Source organism: Poecilia mexicana, unplaced genomic scaffold (assembly GCF_051168715.1).
Source record: "Poecilia mexicana isolate PSO_F unplaced genomic scaffold, ASM5116871v1 scaffold_11, whole genome shotgun sequence".
NCBI classification, from domain to species: Eukaryota; Metazoa; Chordata; class Actinopteri; order Cyprinodontiformes; family Poeciliidae; genus Poecilia; species Poecilia mexicana.
In genome coordinates, this window is record NW_028263380.1 from 4,577,526 (window position 1) to 4,597,138 (window position 19,613).

The 19,613-nt window shown below is 40.0% G+C and overlaps 1 protein-coding gene across 1 annotated transcript; it reads left to right on the plus strand.

The window, feature by feature from the left end:
• Positions 1 to 7,075: 7,075 nt before the first annotated feature.
• Positions 7,076 to 19,305, plus strand: LOC148156369 (CMP-N-acetylneuraminate-beta-galactosamide-alpha-2,3-sialyltransferase 1-like). The gene is made up of 7 exons (XM_088010089.1): positions 7,076 to 7,536; positions 7,852 to 8,125; positions 8,221 to 8,408; positions 8,493 to 8,672; positions 17,354 to 17,399; positions 17,482 to 17,601; positions 18,519 to 19,305. The coding sequence occupies exons 1-7, from the start codon at positions 7,526 to 7,528 to the stop codon at positions 18,684 to 18,686; spliced, it is 987 nt and encodes a 328-aa protein (XP_087866215.1). The 5' UTR covers positions 7,076 to 7,525; the 3' UTR covers positions 18,687 to 19,305.
• Positions 19,306 to 19,613: the final 308 nt, after the last annotated feature.

Sequence of the window (19,613 nt, forward strand, 5' to 3'; positions counted from 1 at the left end):
AACCAGATTTCAAAACAGGTGTGACACTAAATAATTTGTGAATAAAAACTGAATGCAATGATGTGGAGGTGGCAACATATAATATTTTATTCGTAATAGAACATAGATGGCAGATCAAAAGTTTAATCTGAGTAAATGGAACACTTTACAGGAAATATATGTTGAGTCAAAATTTCACAATGTCTATAAATCCCAAAAAAGTTGGAACACGGACATTTTGACCACTCTGTGGCATCTCCCCTTCTTAAAACACTCAGACGTCTGGGGACTCGGCCACTAAAGCTAACCGAGTCGGATTTTGGACTCAGCCGACGAGTCCAAAATCCGAATATATATATATATATATATATATATATATATATATATATATATATATATATATATATATATATATATATATATATATATATATATATACGTTTATATATATAATTCAGTATTAATTATTTATTTGTGCCATTATTAATCTTTATTTATTAGTGTTTGTATAGTTATATAAATATGTATTGATATTACTAAATAATTTATTAAATACATTATGAACGGCTGTGTGCTTTGTAATATGCTCTTCATACATCGATATCAGAATATTCCATTCCTATTCTATTGTTATAGCCACTAAGCATATTTAAATATGATGAACTATGTATTAAAAACATACTTAAAAAATACAATTGTTTATAAATGTTGCTTTGATAGATGTTTGAATATGGTTTACAGAAACAAAAAAGTGTGTTATGATCGATTAAATCCGCTGATACGTCATTGTGCCTGTTAAACACATAACGCTGACTGGAGTGGTGTACCGCTCCAAGATGGCCGCCCTAAATCTCGTCAGCGACAATAGGCGAGAGCGGTCCATGAGGCGTCTATCCTTATATTATGTCTATGATGAAAGAGACCACCCACGGAGGGTGAGAGGGGAATTTTTATATATATATATATATATATATATATATATATATATATATATATATATATATATATATATATATATATATATATATAGTATTAGTTTTGTATTAGTTTTGTATTAGTTTCTCAGCATATATTATTTTCTGTTTGCAAATGCTGCGGCCGGATTTGAGTCGCTCTAACATGGACCGGATGTGCGCTTTTATTGTGAAAGCAGCACGTAAATGTGTGTACCATAATGTCTTGAGCGACCGCGCACTTGTATATTGTGTGCTGGGCCGGCTGGAGTCAGAGCCGGCTAGCTTTACCGCGGTGAATGACCGCCGGCGCTAAAACTCCTCCTGCCTTTGATTGGTTGTTTCTGACCGAGTGATGCAGTTAGTACTGGGAGCACGGGGAGAAGGTGGAGGAGCTCAGTTTTTTCACAGATTATCTGTATTATACTGTCTTTTTCTGAATCATGAATGCTGATTTTAACTAATTTCAAAAGTCCTGTGTTCTTCTGTTACCTCCTGAATGATTTGTTGTTGTGCTCTTGGATTACTTTTGGCAGGCTGACCTTTCCTGAGAAGTGGTCAGCCTTCTCTATTCCATGTTTTTTTTTTCATTTGTGGATAGTGGAATCAGCATGTTGACTTCATCTAGTCTGATGTCTTACGCTTTAAGAAGCTTTAGCATACTTCATTCCAAAGCAACAAAGCCTGGGTGTCACTACCGAACTCAGCATTCCGAGAAACAATGCAGTTAATCACAGGTCATTCATCGTTTCACAGGACTGAAATTATTTCTTCACACACTATCAGGTTAGGAAAAGCACTGCCCTTTTTTACACTATGTATTGACCCTTTCAGCAAATTAGAATATTATTGAAAAGTCAGTTTAATTCAGGAACTTTCACCAAGAGATTACACACAGATGGATGTTTGAAAGCCTTTATTTTTGTTAATTATGATTTTTTCCCCCCTTTTTACACTTAATAAATATATAAATATTACATCAGACCAACAAAAAAATTCTAAAAAATAAGTTATGATTAATACCTGCTTAAAGATTATTTTCAAAAGTTACTGTTAATCTGACAATCTGTCGGGTTTTTTTTTTATGTATACACAGGATAAAATTTGGCAAGCTGTTACAAAACTCTTTAGATTCCACCAAACTATTTCCAAGTCTTTGCTGCAATCTAGTCACCTGTGCATCGACTAACAGGTGAGATGCATAACGAACTTTGACTCCATTAAGATCAGAAGAGGTTTAAGGTGAAAATTTGACTAATATTTACCCTTTTGTAAACTCGCTGCACCTGCTTCACTGGTTTATTTCTGTAAACTTGCCCCTCCCTGTTGAACACGCTGTGTGTACTGGAATTGGAGATAATTATTCTTAACGGTTATTAATCTTGAGAACCACCTGTCAGAATGTGATGAGTGCATTAAACCAGCATGATTTCTGCACTGAAAAAAAAAATTAAAACACAGAATAAATTTAGAAGCTATGAGAAACTGTCCTAACTGTAGAGAAAAGTTGTTCAGGACTGAAGGCTGTTGTATTTTCAGATTTAGCTGCTTTCCCGTCTTCATACCAGCTCTTTGTTAGTTGTGACTCATTCTGACGAATTAATGCAGCAAACACAACATTGGCGTGGTAACAAGGAAATTATTCAGCAGAAATAAATCGCAAACAAACTCAACAAAAGCCTTTTGTAAAGTGCAGCCAATAAATGTAGTTCCATCAGATAACATTAGCTAAAATATTTAATGACGTGACTTTGTTTCCTCCTTCGCTCACATGCAACTGTAGATATTAAAGCTTCAAACTTTAATATCTACAAAGCCTTCTTACATATGATCCCACAATATATTTCTTCAAAGTGAAGTGTCCTGCAAAGTTCTGTCCAGTTGCTCTCAGTATATGATTTTATCTTTCTATACTCTTAAGAGCCTTGAGTGTTGCCCCTTATATTAGTCTCTTATTTTGGAGGAAGAAAGAAAGCAGTTCTTATATAACTTGAGATGACCAACAGCATGGGGTAACAAAAGCACTGTAAAATCACTGTTGCTGATTGATTTTTGGGTCTGATTTAGATATTTGTATTAATTAGAAGCAGACAGTATTACCAAATAAAATAATACAAACTGCAAAGAAACCAATGTTGTTGTTGTTTTATAGCAGAAACATTTACAGCTGTTGTTTCACAGTAACTTAGACCTTTTGTGAAGTTACACTGGTTGACCAGAAGATGGCGTGACATACTAGAATCTTATGTCCTCGTGTAGATGGCTGTTCAGACCCATCCATAAATTTGAATATTACCGGAAGTCCATTTATTTTAGTAGTTTTATCAAGTGAAACACTAATATAGTATATATATGGATGTTTGAAAGCTTTTATTTCTGTTAGCTATGATGATTTTGCGCCTAAAGTTAATGAAAAAATAACTTTGAAAATCAAAACAATAAAAAAAATTTAATACAGGAATGTATTTAAAATGTAGTGTATGTTTAATACCTGATGGTATTAAATCAAGATCGTCAATTTTTTAAAAATACTTTTAATCTGAGAAATGAGTCTCATCAGAACATAATCCAATTTATTGAATATAACTTGTGACTGCAGTCACACAGTGATATTTCTAATATAACAATATAGCATAAATGATCTGATCTCCAGCTGAACCAGACTCCCACTGATTTTCTGATATGACTAAAAGTCCTGCAGTTTTCACTTTTTGTGTACAAGACTCAACACAACTGATAGTCAAATAGTACTGTGCTAATGATCACAACTGATTACAGTAATGACTCCCTCATTTATTTAGTTAATTTGTTTATGTCTACAGGGAAACGATACAACTAAACTTCATCACACATACAGAACTGATGCAGCGTACACCTGGCTTCGAGCCAAAGACCATGTCTCCAGTTGATGCAAGAAAACTAATTTATAACACAGATAGGGAAATACTAGAAAATGAACAGGTTTACATTGCCCAAGTAAAATACATTTCGACTTAGACTTATTTTATTGTCGTTGTTCAAAGACACAACAGTGACATTGGCAACAAAATGACGCTAGGCCACCATAGTACACAGAGAATAAAAGTGACGACAATTCTAGGGGCCCTGACCAACAGGGGGCCCTCCACAATTATTTTTTTTTTTATTTATTGTTCATAGAAATAAAATAAAAAAATTGGGGCCATGTCAATTACAAAATTAATCATATTGTGTTTTTGAAGGTTGTTTTTACCAGTAAAAATTGACTGTTACCCCTCCCAGACCAAAAAACATACATCCATATTTGCATTGGACTCCCCCTGGATCTGCATGAAATGGTTCGTTCCTGATTAGGGCATGTCAGTCAGTGGAAGACAAGAACGACTGTGGCTGTTACTATGCTGCTAAGAAAATAATAAAGTTAGATTTCCAAAAAAAAAGAAAGAGAGGGAGAGAGGAAAAGGCAAGAATGTTAATTTATAACATTAACATAAATTAATGTTTATGTTAATGTTAAACATGTGAGATTATCAACCATTTAGCTTAGCTGCAGAATACTGTTCACCTCCTTTTTAGTAGCATTTAATGAATTAAGGAAAGAAATTACCCAGATATTCATATATTTAACTTGTCCTTTGTACCTTTTACCACTTAACATCAGTCATCTGCTGTCGGCCAGCAGATGACTGACTCATCTCTCTAACCCACGTCCCTCCTGACCTGCCCTCTCCAAAGTGAAATTAAAGCTGCAGTATGTAACTTTTATTAAAAATATTTTTTTTTCCACATATTTGTTAAAACTGTCATTATGTTGTGACAGTATGGCATGAGAGATAATCTGTGAAAAATCTATTTCCTCTGCCTTCTCACAGTGCTAGAAACAACCAGTCAGTGTTAGGAGAGTTTTAGTGCTGTCAAACACAATCTCATGTGGTGCTGCTCATCCTCCCTCCCCTTGCTCTGTGCTATTCTGCAGCTAGCATAGCCTGTTGTAAATGCTTAGTCTAGTTAGCATAGCTACCAATTATGGCAGATAAATATTTTCCCTGCAATGATAAGTTGTTTCTCTGCCATTAGCATATTTAGCAGTGAGTGAATGAAGTTGATTGACAGCACTAAGACCCTCCTCCTGGTTCTGATTGGTTGTTTCTGCCTGGAATGTTGAATTACCCTAACTAGCAATAGTAATTCAGGGGGGAGATGGAGAAGACTGATTGTTTTCACAGATTATCTGTCTCATAACAAACTGTCACGACATGGTGACGACTTTAACAAATATGGAGAATTTAAAAAAAAATTTTTTTATTAAAGTTATGTACTGCAGCTTGAATAAAATCCAACTACGTAGCATTTGTTGAGAAGTCTGGATTGCTTTATGTCTATTTTGCATGTTGCTTTTGACTGTTGCTCATGTGGAGAAACATTTCAGTATCTAAAACTAAGAAAAAATTAAGCACCCTACTTGCATACTGGATGCGGACTGTTGGGTGTAAAATTCACTAGCAGTGAATATCATGCTGGTATCAGTATTGGGCCAAAGAAAGCAAGTTGTAAGCGTTTAAAGTTATGATGCTTTCTATTGGTCAAATAGACTTAAATATTGTAACAGCAGCTGCGCGGACACTCCAGCCCTTCCCCTGCAGCTCCCCCACTCAGCTCCTTCAGACTAGCCAGCATTAATTAGCAAACACTTGGTGGAACGGCACATCTGCTGAGCTTATTATAGTAGGTTTAATAGAGGAGCCATGTTGTGATGACTTCCTGAAGCCAGAGTTTAAAGGTGTTAAATTATGAACCCACATTTCCTTTGAGTCACATTTGATATATGTGGCTTTATTTTATAAAAGCTGAACCTAACATGGTGACTTGATTTCTTGAAGGTGGAAACTCCTCCCTTCCTACTAACCCTTTAACAAGGTCTTTACCAGCGTAGTTCTGAGTAGTAGCTCGTATAATGAGCTCAGCTGACGCTCAGTTCCACCAGGTGTTTGCTAACTGCTGCTGCTCGTCTGAAGGAAACCTTATCAGACAGGTGTTGATAAACAATAAGTGAGTCTGAGAACCATTTGGCTATTTTCTTCTGATAATCAGGTGATGCTAATTTAGGTCTAAATGACTAACATTGCTAATAATTTCCCTCAGCAACTCTGCAGTTTCTCATGACTAAACCAAACCAATCGCTATGCAAAATGTTTTTGTTCCTTTGACCTGATGCTGCAGAGACTCTGGTCACTTTCTGCAAGCTTGTTGTTGTTGCCAAGGTAACCCATGCAAATGGACATGCAAATATACTGTGTGTCGAGATGGACATGTGAAGGCAACCAAATCTGCTCTAATTTCTCCTGACCGGCATTCATCCTCTCACAGAGCTGAACTCATTTCTAAAGACCAGCACTAATTTGGAATACTGCAATTTTCATGTCTGCTACAGTTTAAGTTTCATTTGCCACTAAACATTTTAGTGATACAGAACTTGGACTCATACTGTAAAGTGCTGTTAGCACAAAAATACTCTTTGTATTGTATTTTTGTGTTGTTCATATGTTTGGTGCAAACCCGTAAAGACGATAAAAAGTCTGACTTTACAGAGGAAAGTGACCCATATGACCACGACTAGTTTTCTTTTCCTTGGAAAGATTCATAAAGAGAAACTTATTAAAACTAGAAACCTTTGAACTCTGCAGAACATTCTGTCTACTACAGTAAAATAATCGTGTCGAGTAGGAGAAGTAGACAGTGGGAGCAGAGACAGAGAGAAAGAGTTGTTATCAGAGACAACTTTATTAAGAAATCTGGCTGATGATGTTACAAAGAAATATTCATTAAACCAAGAAAATTATGGAAAGAAAAAAAATCCCCATCTCCAACAACTCTTTGAAGATTTAATTTGAGTTGCAACAAGATTTAATTTACCTTTAGGATCAATAAAATATTTTGGGATTGAATTGAACTGAACTGAATCTGTGAGCAGCTTTCTGAATCTGGGTCAGAAAGCTCAAACACCACAGCTACTTTTTCTGTTTTTTTCAGACAGCAGATTTGGTTGCAATGAAACTAAGGTGTGGCTAGTGGATTAGGTATCAATTGATCCAATTGATACCTTGGATCAATTCAAAAGTGAATTTGATCCAAGGTATTCTGCTTTTCAGAGGCTAGTTGGAAAACTCTGGGAAAGTCATCAATTTAAAACTCCTGGAATTCTTTGGCTTATCTTTATCTGTAAAGATAAAAGTAGCTTGATAATCTGACACAAGAATATTAGATTGTCAAGCTAATAATCTTGATTACAATGGGGCAAATACTTTTTCTTTTTTTTACCAGTGTAAAGTCTCACTTTAACACAGCAATTCTGTCTTTAATACATAAGGCCAGAAATTGATTTTTACCGCTTTTGTACAACTGTAAAACAAGCTTTTTTTCCTGTAAGTTTTACTTCTCTTCTCTCTTTAAAGCTGCAGTGTGTACTGTAGCTTTAAGGACAGGTACCACCTAACCACATCCCTCTACAGACCATGAGTCCTGCTCTGAAACAAAAATCATGCTCGTGCTGCATGCAGTCAGCCATGTAGGTGTCAGCCCAGGATTTGTCTAATATTTTGACACACCTGAGAAGAATGCTCCTCAGGTAAGGCTTCAAAAGAAAAGGACGCACATTTTTTTTAAAACTGAAAGTGTTGTTTGAATGCGCCAGTTCTTGTAACAGGGATTATTATTATTATTATTATTATTATTATGCTCATATTGTATTATGTTTTCTTGACTTAATCAAAAGGCATCTCCAGTTATTAGTTTGAACAGATTTTTCATTAAACAAGTTGAACCACATGAAAGCTGGCTGACTTTTCTGTTTTAAACTTTAGCCATAGCTAAGTACAGAAACGCATGTGCTTCTCTCCGGGTGTGGGAATGTTAACTGACTCGTGCGTTTCACCTTTTCCAGATGGAAAAGCTCCAGCAGCAACAAGAGCAACTCTTCCAAGATGAACAAATGGAAGACGATGGTTGTCCTGCTGTGTGCGGCTGCCGTTGGGCTACTGCTAAAGTCACATTACAATAACTGTCCCAGCTTAGAAGACAGAAACTTGTCCTGGCATGAGTTGGAGCCTGAGTTTTCTGATGTTAATGCACTGCTTAGTCATCACCTGAGGCATTCTGTTGAACTGTTTCTCTCTGCAAACGTCAGTCTTTCTGAGGAAGCATTTAGCTGGTGGAAGGTAAGTTGTCATACCTTCACTAGAGTAGAAACCTTTTTGCCTATCATTTTATTTTATTTTTTTGCTGGGTTGGTCTAACAACAAACAAATGTCAGCAATTACAGCGTGAGAAACATGACCTCAACTGCTATAAATCAACAGTGCAGAAGCTGTTTGAGATATTCCCACCCACTTCCAAAACCAATCATGTAAGATACAGGACTTGTGCAGTCGTGGGAAACTCCATCAACCTGAGAGGAGCAGCTTATGGACGCCTTATAGATCTCCAAGAGGTCATTATAAGGTAAATGCCCCTGTTTCAGAAAAGCATTACAAGAAAAAAAAAAAACTCCCAAACTTAGTCAGATTTCCCCTCTGTCCTGTTTAGAATGAATGGTGCACCAATACAAGGCCACGAAGAAGACGTCGGCGTCAAAACAACTCATCACATCATGTACCCAGAGAGCGCCGTGGATTTAAATAACTCTACTCACCTCATGCTGTTTCCATTCAAGATACAAGACCTTGAGTGGCTCATTAAGGCCTTTACTGTGGGGTTTAGCGGAATGTGAGTTCCATGTTTTCTCCAACGGTTTAGGATTTGAAGCATCTTGCACGTCAACTTTTATTGAGAAAACATAATTGCTTACAAATACAAAGAGAAATTTAGGAATAGAACAAAAAATATGAGAAAGAATGCCAGGGGTGTTTAAGCTTCTACAGTGAATGCATTGATACAAAATAAATAAATAATAATAAAAACACCAAGCAGATATTACAGATATGGAAAATATTCTATAACTACAACATATGTGTTTACAGCTTTTTTGTTTATACTCTTGGAAATGGTGGATAAATTTAGATTAAAAAGGATGAAGATGATGAAAATTTGCATTTGTGAATCTGACGTTTGACAAATTAAAGTGAAACTTCAATAATACCAATAAGAAACTTGTTTGTAGAATAAAAACTGAATTCTAGTTAAAATTGCATATGCTCAAGATATTTTACACTTTTTCTTTTCAATTTTCTAGGGCTAGCAGAGAAGGCTCTGCTAGCCCTAGCAGCAGAGCTGCTAGGGCAGCAGTCCACCTTAATGTGGACTGCTACATTAAGCAGTCCACATTAAGGTGGACTGCTTAATGTAGTTCATCATGTATGGATGTCAGATTATCACCCATCCCGTTGTGGCACCCGAGTGGTGTACCAATAAATTACTTCAGGAATTGTGAACAGTTTCTAAACAAACCCGTAAAGTTACAATAATTTTATTTAAAAGACAATAATCCAAGAGAAGGAGGTGCAGGCAGTCCTTGTCAACCAGTCAATAAGAAAGTCTATAATTGTCCTTAGCTGGGCAAAGAAGGAAGGGCGCGGTCCTCCACCACGTTCAGCCCCCTCTTGGCTCGACCCGGCCAATCCTCCGATTCCTGGCGGACCTCGTCTAGGATCTGGCCGCCCGCTCCTCAACGGCGACCAGTCTCTCCGTGTAGTCCGCCGATCTGTAGATACTGTCCTCCAGCTCCAACAAAAAAACGCGCTCACCCAAAATCCGTCCACTCCTTTTCTAGCCGCGTCTTGTCTCCTTCCCAATCTCCATGCTAGTTAAGCAGATGCATAGCACCTGCGCCGGTGCAGTGGGCCTCTCTGGGTATCCGGGCACGTGACCTCAAAAATAACCAATCAGAAAAACATGCAAAACAGTAACTCAAAAGTTTAACTCAACTAAACCTAAGAAAATGCATAACTTCAAAATATAAGCAATCAAAACAATATAAAGGAAAACATAGATAGAACTCCAAAAAAGGAAAACAGAGGTCACATTACCACACCCCCCCACACTTTAACAAGGCCAGTCCCGGCCGATATTTACACTCTATAGCGAGAAGGACATTGTCCTCTCGTAGTTCGTGTAGAGCGGCGCAGTACTTGTTCTGGTTCTTGGTTAATTACAGGGTAATAGAGCATTAAAGGCGGTTCATGTGTTTCAACAGGAGGTTGTTCTCTCAACGCTTCTGTGGAAGGAGCAATACAGATCTTTAGAGCATTTCTGTGCAAGGTTCGTTCCTTCCCACCCTTCTCTGGCCTAACACGGTAGACCAAACCTGTGTCCCCAACAACACCTACAACTACAAATGGCTCTGGGTCCCACCAACTGTGTAGTTTACCCTGTCCCTGTCTGTTCCGGTCACGGACCCACACGCGTTCCCCAGGGAGAAGCGCACTGGCTTTGGCTTTCTTATCATAACACCGTTTTTCATTGTTTGCTGCACTACTCATCTTATTCCGGGCTACCTCATAAGCATGAGACAACTTCTGATGGTGTTCTAAAACCCATCCCTGCAAGTCCCTGCGGGGTTGTGTATCTAATACACCCAAACTCAAATCAACCGGGAGTCTAAGATGACGACCAAACATGAGGTAAGATGGAGCGAAACCAGTAGCACTGTGAACAACATTGTTATAAGCATGCAACAACTCTGGTAAGTGCTCTGGCCACCTACTCTGCTTTTCAACCTCAAGTGAACGAAGCATGTTTAATAATGTTTGATTCATCCTTTCTACTCTCCCGTTACCTGCTGGGTGATATGGGGTAGTGCGACTTTTAGAAACGCCGTACAAGCTACACAGTTCTTTCATAAGTTCCGATTCAAAATTTGGTCCCTGATCCGAATGGAAACGTGCTGGGCAGCCAAACGGTTGAATGACATGAGACCAAATTGCACGAACAGTAGTTTGAGCAGTTTGATCACGTGTAGGGACAGCCCATGAGTAACGGGTGAACATATCAGTCATTACTAAAATACTTTGATAAGCGTCACTTGGTCGGCGCAACGAGAGAAAATCAAGGGCTACTACCTCTAAAGGGTAAGACACCACTATCGGCTTAAGAGGTGCTCGTTGTTCTACACGATTTTTTTGTAGACTACAAACAACACACCCATTCTGAAAACACTGTACCCTCTTTTCCATGCCTGGCCAGAAGAAATGGCGCCTCAGATGAGAGAGGGTCCTCTCCACTCCTGCGTGGGCTGTAGCTTCATGACATTTCCTCCAGACCTCCTGACGCTTAGAATCTGGGCACACAATCTGGAAACGGGGCTCACATACATAGGAGTCAAACACATGTCTGCAAAGAATCCCTTTGTGTATGCGGAGTCGTTTCCAATGTTTCAGCAGCTTTTTGGCTGGTTCACTTAGAGCTGCCTGCTCAGTCTTAGTCGGGGCTTTCCCCTTTTCCACATACACTCGTATTTGATGTACGTCTGGATCTGCCCCCTGTAGGGCCTGCCAGTTCTCCCCCAGTTCGAGTGAAGCTGTGTCTTCTGCATCTGCATCTATTACAGCTGCCACAGCGCAGCCAATATTGGTCGTAACCTTGGGGAATCTGGACAATGCATCTGCATTCACATTTTCTTTTCCAGCTCGATACTTCACCTCAAAATCAAATGAGGCCAACTGTGCAACCCACCTTTGTTCCACAGCACCAAGTTTAGCAGTCTGTAGGTGGGCGACTGGATTATTGTCAGTAAACACTGTAAACTTAGCGCCAGTTAAATAATCCTTAAATTTTTCGGTGATTGCCCATTTCAGTGCCAAGAGCTCCAATTTAAATGAGCTGTAGTTTGCATCATTTCGCTCTGCAGGGTGTAGACTGCGACTGGCGTAAGCGATTACTCGCTCTTCTCCCTCTTGATTTTGCGCCAGTACTGCACCCAATCCATGATAACTGGCGTCAGTGTACAGACTGAAAGGCTGGGTATAATCTGCATAGGCTAGTATCGGTGCTTGGGTTAATGCCTCCTTTAGTTTGTCAAATGCAGCTTGACAGTCTAATGTCCAGTCAATTAATTTGGCGCCGTGCTTTTTGTCAGTAGGGATGCCTGTTAACAGAGAATTAAGTGGGCGTGCAATTTTGGAGAACCCCTGGATGAAGCGTCTGTAATAGCCAGCCAGGCCTAGAAATGCCCTCACTTCTTTAATGCATTTTGGAGCAGCCCACTCTGTAACTGCAGCCACCTTGTCTGGATCAGGCATAACTCCCCTCTGGTTGACCACATGACCCAGAAATCGCACCTCTCTCTGGAACAGGTTGCACTTGTCAGGTCTCAGCTTCAGACCGTGCTTCCACAGGCACATGAAGACTTCTTCCAGGTGCTGCAAGTGGGTATCAAAATCAGGTGAATAGACAATTATGTCATCCAAATATACAAGCAGGGACTCAGCAATCTGACCACTCAAACATTGTTGCATTAGTCTCTGAAACGTTGCAGGTGCATTGCAAAGACCAAATGGCATGCGCTGGAATTCAAAAAGGCCCAAGGGTGTAGTGAAGGCAGTCTTTTCTCTATCCTTGGGATCCACTTCAACTTGCCAGTATCCACTGGCCAGGTCTAAAGTGGAAAACCACTCTGCCTTAGAAAGGGAGGTTAGAGTCTCTTCAATCCTAGGGAGAGGGAAAGCATCTTTGTGAGTAACAGAGTTCAGTTTTCTGTAATCAACACAGAACCTCCAGCTCCCATCTTTTTTCTTGACCATAACAATGGGTGCAGCCCAGGGGCTGGAACTTTCAGTTATCACACCTTTGTCCAACATGTCTGCTAGTAGGGACCTCATTTCTTTATACATGAGTGGCGGCAGTGGTCTGAATCTCTCCCTTGTAGGGCATGCATCTCCCGTTGGAATGGTGTGCTTGACGGCATCCGTCCGACCAAAGTCTTCGTCATGTTTAGAAAACACCTTCTCCCATTTTTGCAGTAAGGTGGTTAGCTTACCAGCTTCAGCAGGTGTTAAACCTGGTCGTTCCACTAGTCTTTCTAGGCTGAAGCCATTGCCCTCCTCTAAGGTATCCACAGCTTCCACCAGGCCGACCTGCACCACGCCACTGTCATCAACAGCCAGGTCCACATCCCGACCTCCATGGACATCCACGTCGTCGACTTGGTAGAGGCGGCCAATCTTTTGGTAGCGCCCTAGAGTAACTGGAAAATTATTGCAATTTTTCAGACGAACAGGGAGCCTACCATTTCTGACGATAGCAAGGGTGCGAGCCACTGTAACAGTGTTGAGCTCCTCCAGGGCTTCCACCAGGCCGCAGTAGTTTGTCCCTGCTGGTCCTGCTCGAGCTCGTCCCCAGATCACCACCTCACTTCTTGCGGGGATCTTGACCCCTCGTCGCTGAGCTGGCCAGACATATCCCTTAAACTCATCCTCCATGGTGACAGCTGTCCTCTGACAAAGGGAAAAAGCTTCTCGCCACGCCCGCTGGGACCGCGGGCTCTGACAGCAAAAGGACAAAGGCTTCCCCGGGTTATTAAAAACCACATGCCAACATGGTCTGATTATATTCATGCCGATGATGAGGGGACTGGTGGAGCATTCATCAGTCACGACAAAAACACCTTTTTGGTTAATATCAACACCCTCAATCTTAAAGTCCATTAGGGCGTAGCCTATGCAGGGGATCTTCAGGCCATTCGCTGCCTTAAGCTGGATGTAAGTAGGAGCATTATTAACATGACAGTCAGGGAAGTGTTTGAGAAAAAGGCTCTGTTGCATAAGAGTCACTTGTGAGCCAGTATCCAAAAGTCCCTCTAACTTAATTCCTCCCACGAACACATCCACATAGGGGCAGTTCCCCACTAAATTAGTAGTGGCCCTCTGGTCTTGTTGACCTAACCCCACTGCATGGGCCTCTACAGTAGGGTGCACTAGTTTAAAGCTGGCTGGTTTACTGAGGACTCTGTACAAAATCGGGCGATATGACCCAGTTGTTTGCACACCCTACAAATGGGCCTACCGTCTTCATCCCATTGGTAACTGGTGTGGCGGTTCTGGTGTGGTTTCACCTGGGGATGTGGAGCGGTGGTCCTGGGGCGTGTTGAGGTTCGCATGGGGCCCATCGATCTCTTGTCTTTGATTAGTTCACAGGCAAGGTCCTTCATCTGAGCCTTCACCTCCTCCATGAGTTCCCTTTTCAGCTCCTGTTTCCACACGTCACTCTGTTGGTGAGATTGAACAGTATTAGGGTTCCTTACCGCAGCACATGTTACTTCAGGCCGTCTGGGACTTTGTTCTTCTTCCAACAGAAGAGCCTCCTGTTGCACAGCTCTAAAGGTTGTGTCAGGGTCTAGGCGCACAACTCGCTTTAACATCTGAAGTATGGCACCATCCTCCAGGCCAAGCAGGAATTGGTCCCTAAGGTGAGTATCAGTGGGTGCTTCTGTTTCATCATGTTTTTGTAATTTTTGGTACAGCTCTCTCAACCGGAGCCCATACGCCTGGACAGACTCGCCTGGTTTCTGCACACAACCAAAAAATTGTGACCGTAAAACAGACACAGGAACCTTCTTTGTATACAAGTCATCGAGGATGGAAAATATTTTTGTCACCCTATCACGTTCATCATCACTGAGCACATTAATTTGGCGTCTGGGTAAACCAGACAAGGAACCAATCAAAATCTTTACTTTGTGCGATTCAGCCAAATCATTTGCATCTAAAAGACCTTGTATCTGCTCCTTCCATTCACTATACTTGGCATCGTCATTTTGCCCTTCAAATTTAGGGATCCATGGGGCACCGGGATAAATGGGCATCATCATTTTTTTTTTTAAAAAGATTTAAAAATCCCGTTTTTCTAAAAAAAAAATCTATTAAAACACTGCTCACAATCCTTCACCGATCCTGCCAACAACGCCAGATTCTGTGGCACCCGAGTGGTGTACCAATAAATTACTTCAGGAATTGTGAACAGTTTCTAAACAAACCCGTAAAGTTACAATAATTTTATTTAAAAGACAATAATCCAAGAGAAGGAGGTGCAGGCAGTCCTTGTCAACCAGTCAATAAGAAAGTCTATAATTGTCCTTAGCTGGGCAAAGAAGGAAGGGCGCGGTCCTCCACCACGTTCAGCCCCCTCTTGGCTCGACCCGGCCAATCCTCCGATTCCTGGCGGACCTCGTCTAGGATCTGGCCGCCCGCTCCTCAACGGCGACCAGTCTCTCCGTGTAGTCCGCCGATCTGTAGATACTGTCCTCCAGCTCCAACAAAAAAACGCGCTCACCCAAAATCCGTCCACTCCTTTTCTAGCCGCGTCTTGTCTCCTTCCCAATCTCCATGCTAGTTAAGCAGATGCATAGCACCTGCGCCGGTGCAGTGGGCCTCTCTGGGTATCCGGGCACGTGACCTCAAAAATAACCAATCAGAAAAACATGCAAAACAGTAACTCAAAAGTTTAACTCAACTAAACCTAAGAAAATGCATAACTTCAAAATATAAGCAATCAAAACAATATAAAGGAAAACATAGATAGAACTCCAAAAAAGGAAAACAGAGGTCACATTACCACACCGTCACTAGATTACCAGTTGGTGGTGGTAATGTTTCTTTTAGTCGTTTGCTAACCGCCATTATAACACAGAAAAAGAAGGGACGCCCCCACCCCCTACGTAGGTCACTGCGCATGCACAAACAACGGCAAATGTTGCAAACCTAGCGAGATGGTAATAATAATAATAATCAATTTAATTTATAGCGCACTTTTCATCAACAAAAATCCCAAAGTGCTTCACAGTGCAGCTAAAAACAAAATCAACAATTGAAAAAAGACAGTCATTTAAAAGTGGAGTAGGCTTGTCTAAAAAGAAAAGTTTTCAAGCCGGTTTTAAAATCAGACAATAATTGTGGGGCTCTCAAACAGTCCGGGAGAGAAATCCATAGACAAGGAGCAGCCACAGCAAATGCCTGATCACCCTTAGTCCTTAGTCTTGATCAAGGAAGGTGGAGAAGATTACAGGCTTGGGATCGTAAGGATCTAGAAGTTGAATGTGAAATAAGGAGGTCCTTCAAATAATCCGGTGAGGTTCCATAAAGACAGTGATGAGTGATAAGTGTAATTTTATACTGAATCCTAAAAGTTACAGGAAGCCAGTGAAGCTCGTAAAGACTAGGTGCGATATGGTCAAATTTGAACGAATTTTGGAAATATTACAAAGATGAAAAATACAGGTTTTAAACAGGTGCTTAATGTGATTTTCAAATTTGAGATGAGAGTCCATTTGAACTCCAAGGTTTGTAATAACAGAGGAAATGGGAATGTCTTGTCCAGAGAACGAAATACTCATCAGAGTCGAGGATTGAACCTGGTGAGGCGTTCCGATCAATATGGCCTCGATTTTGGAACAGTTCAACTGAAGAAAGTTATGATTCATCCAAGTCTTAATCTCCTCCAGGCAGGACGTTAGCGCAGTAAGTGGAGGTGAAGTAGAAGATGATCCCGTTCTAATATAAAGTTGTAAATCGTCTGCATAACAGTGAAATGGAATGTTATGCCGATTAATGATTTTACCTAAAGGCAGCATGTAAAGAGAAAAAAGCATAGGCCCTCGAACTGACCCCTGTGGGACACCATAGGACACTCTAATGGCCTGGGACTTGGAGTTGCCAAGGCAGACACATTCCAGCCTATTTGAAAAAAAAGATTGAAACCAATCCAGGACAGATTCACAGAGACCGACTTCCGCATGAAGACGATGTAGGAGAATGTTATGGTCCACAGTGTCAAATGCAGCAGTGAGATCAAGGAGGACAAGAATGGAAGACATTGAGATATTGACAAGATATTGAGTTACCTCCAAATTTTAGCCCTCGTTTTTTCTCAGAAGCTTAAGAAAAGCTATAAAAATAAGTGGGGGAGCTGAACCAAGTAAGAAGACAAAAACGTATCACCTTCACACGGAACGAAACATGTAAGGAATTCTCAACATGATCGATCTGGTCACATACTTCACATCCTGTAAAGGAGTAGCGCCGCCGGCTGTCCCGTTACCGCAACACAGAGCTGAGTTTAAAAGCATTTCAAAACCTTTTTGCATTTAATTAGCGTTTGGCTTGCAAAAAATCAACTGTGAAATATATAACAAACTTACACTGAAAATTTATGTATATTTTCAACATTTTATCAGTGACACCTTAAGCACTTCATTGGGAACCAGATATTTACTTTATAGATTAAATAAAATATTTAATTTACAACTTAATATTTAGCTTGTGACTGAAATTTAACCATGACATATATAAGTAGATGAATAATATGGTGAAAATATGACTTTGAAAAACGAACACCTTTTTTTGTCAATCACAGGCTAAGTGAACCAAGTTATTGCTGTCAATTTGTTGCTGCGTACTTTTACAAATGATACTTTAAAAAAGACTAACATATTTCTTTTGATTTGTTTTTTCCACCAGATCTTATGTTGAAGTAAAATCTAGAATAAAAGCCAACAAAGATTTGGTGAGTATTAAACATGGCATGTTTTTTTTAGGGACAAATCATGTTTTCCACAAGTTTAAAAAGAGTTTTTTTTACTTAACAGGTGAAGGTGATAAATCCAGCTTTCATGAAGTATGTCCATGAGATTTGGTTGAAGAAGAAAGGATCATATCCATCCACTGGGTTTATGACTTTGGTTCTTGCTCTTCACATTTGTGATGACGTAAGTAAATATGAGTCTTTCACTTGAAAAGATTTTGACTGTGATGATCAGTATTATGATGCACTTTGTTCATAGTTAATCTCTCTCATATGAGCTCATCTAAGCATTTCTTATAGATTTTTTCTATCATATTCTACAAATAGATTATAATTTTTTATAAGTTGGTTGTGAACAGAACTATTTTTGATCCTAAGTCTTCTGGTACTGAAGCAGTAAGGAACATTTTTACCAACACCGTAAATGTGTTGGTGAAGATTCAGAAAACATTTGAACTAAAACTTTATAATGGTGATATTCTCTATAATGGAGCCCATGTTGTCATACCCACTAACAGGGGCAGATATCTATTAAGGGTGTTTTTATACCTGATAGTCCAGTAGATTCGGTTTGAATGGGAACCAAAATTGCAACATTTACTACATCTTAAGCTGGTGCTCTTTTGTGTCAAATGATCCAAATCTATTGAAAGACGTATTCTCCTCCTCGCCTGTGGGGTCGCTGCTCTAGGAACTACTGAAGGAAATGACACAAAAACTCCCAAAGAAGATGCGACTGCAACTTCTTTCTTCACAAAATGTAAACAAACATGGAGTGGCGTTTGATTTTAGCAGTTGGAGGATTTCTCTTTTGTCTTTTGTAAAAGACCACCAGCCATTTTTCTTGCTAGCACACATTTACCCAGAATTCCTTGCACTATAATTAGTTTTCCCGTGTCTCCGGTCCCCTTCACACTCACATGTGCATTCAAACCGCACCAGTTCACTTCAACCGAACCCAGAGCTAGGTTTTTGGGTGGACCAGAGTTTGCACTTCCCCAAATGAACAGCGAGATTTAATCACTCCAACAGATTTTACCTGTTAGGTTCATAAAAACATTGATCGAATCGCTAGGCAACTAATTGATTTTGCTTGCCTAGGTCCACGTTTTTGGGTATGGAGCAGACAGCAATGGAAACTGGAGCCACTACTGGGAAACACTTAAAGACAAAAAGTTAAAAACTGGACTGCATCCTGGACAATATGAGTATGCTCTTATCCATCACCTGGCTAATGGCCGAAAGCTAAAGCTGTACAAAGGGCGTTAAGTTCTCTCAGACCTTAAAGAAAACTTGCCTTGGTCACTTGAAACCATTCAGATGACATCAACTGACTCAAACAGCACCAGAACAATGCTACATAAAGTCGGAAGACGGTAGAAACTCTTTTAAACATTTACATATATATAGCAGATAAATTATGCAAGATTTGCGTACTTTATTTATTGTCAGAAATTATTTAAATATGCTTACTAGACAAATATGCAATGACAAATACATGGCTGCGGCATGGATGTCACTGTACTGAATGTTATTGCGGTAATACTAAAAAGCAGAATGTACTGGTAAAAGGCGAGGTTCACGTTTATAGAATGCAGTTTTTCTTTGTGTTTTTAGTGTTTTCTCTCTCTTGACTCCGTTGTGTTTAGGGCATTTTGTCCTGTATGAAAACTGCAATACAGAGTCTGAACGACAAAGCAAATTGTCTTGAACGTCGGTCTAGTAATTTTGTTCATGTTTTGTTAATCAGGATTCAATACCTCTGACAACACTAACACGTTGTGCTGCTGATTCCACCAACTCAAACTTAAGATGTTTTAAGACTTTTATGAATCAAATTTAAGACCTGTATAACAACAGAAATGTAAAAAGAAAATTGCATATTTTATATAGTGGAAGTGCTGAGCTTTTTTTTGCACACTACGTGTCATGATCCGTGTTTCTGTGTATTTAAGGTTTTTCTGTGTTCAGTTTCTGTCCTGAGTCTCTGTTTCTGCGTCTTCCCCATTGATTGCTTCCCAGGCGTGTCTCATTCCTTGATTACCCTCTCTGTGTATTTAGTCCCACCTGTTGTCTTTGTCTCTTGTCGGGTCCTGTCTTTGTCAGTGTCAGTCGTCTCAGTAGAACTGGTTAAGTCCTGTGTCGGCGTCAGCTCTCGTTTTTCAGTCCTCTATTAGTTGCTACCGGTAATTAGCT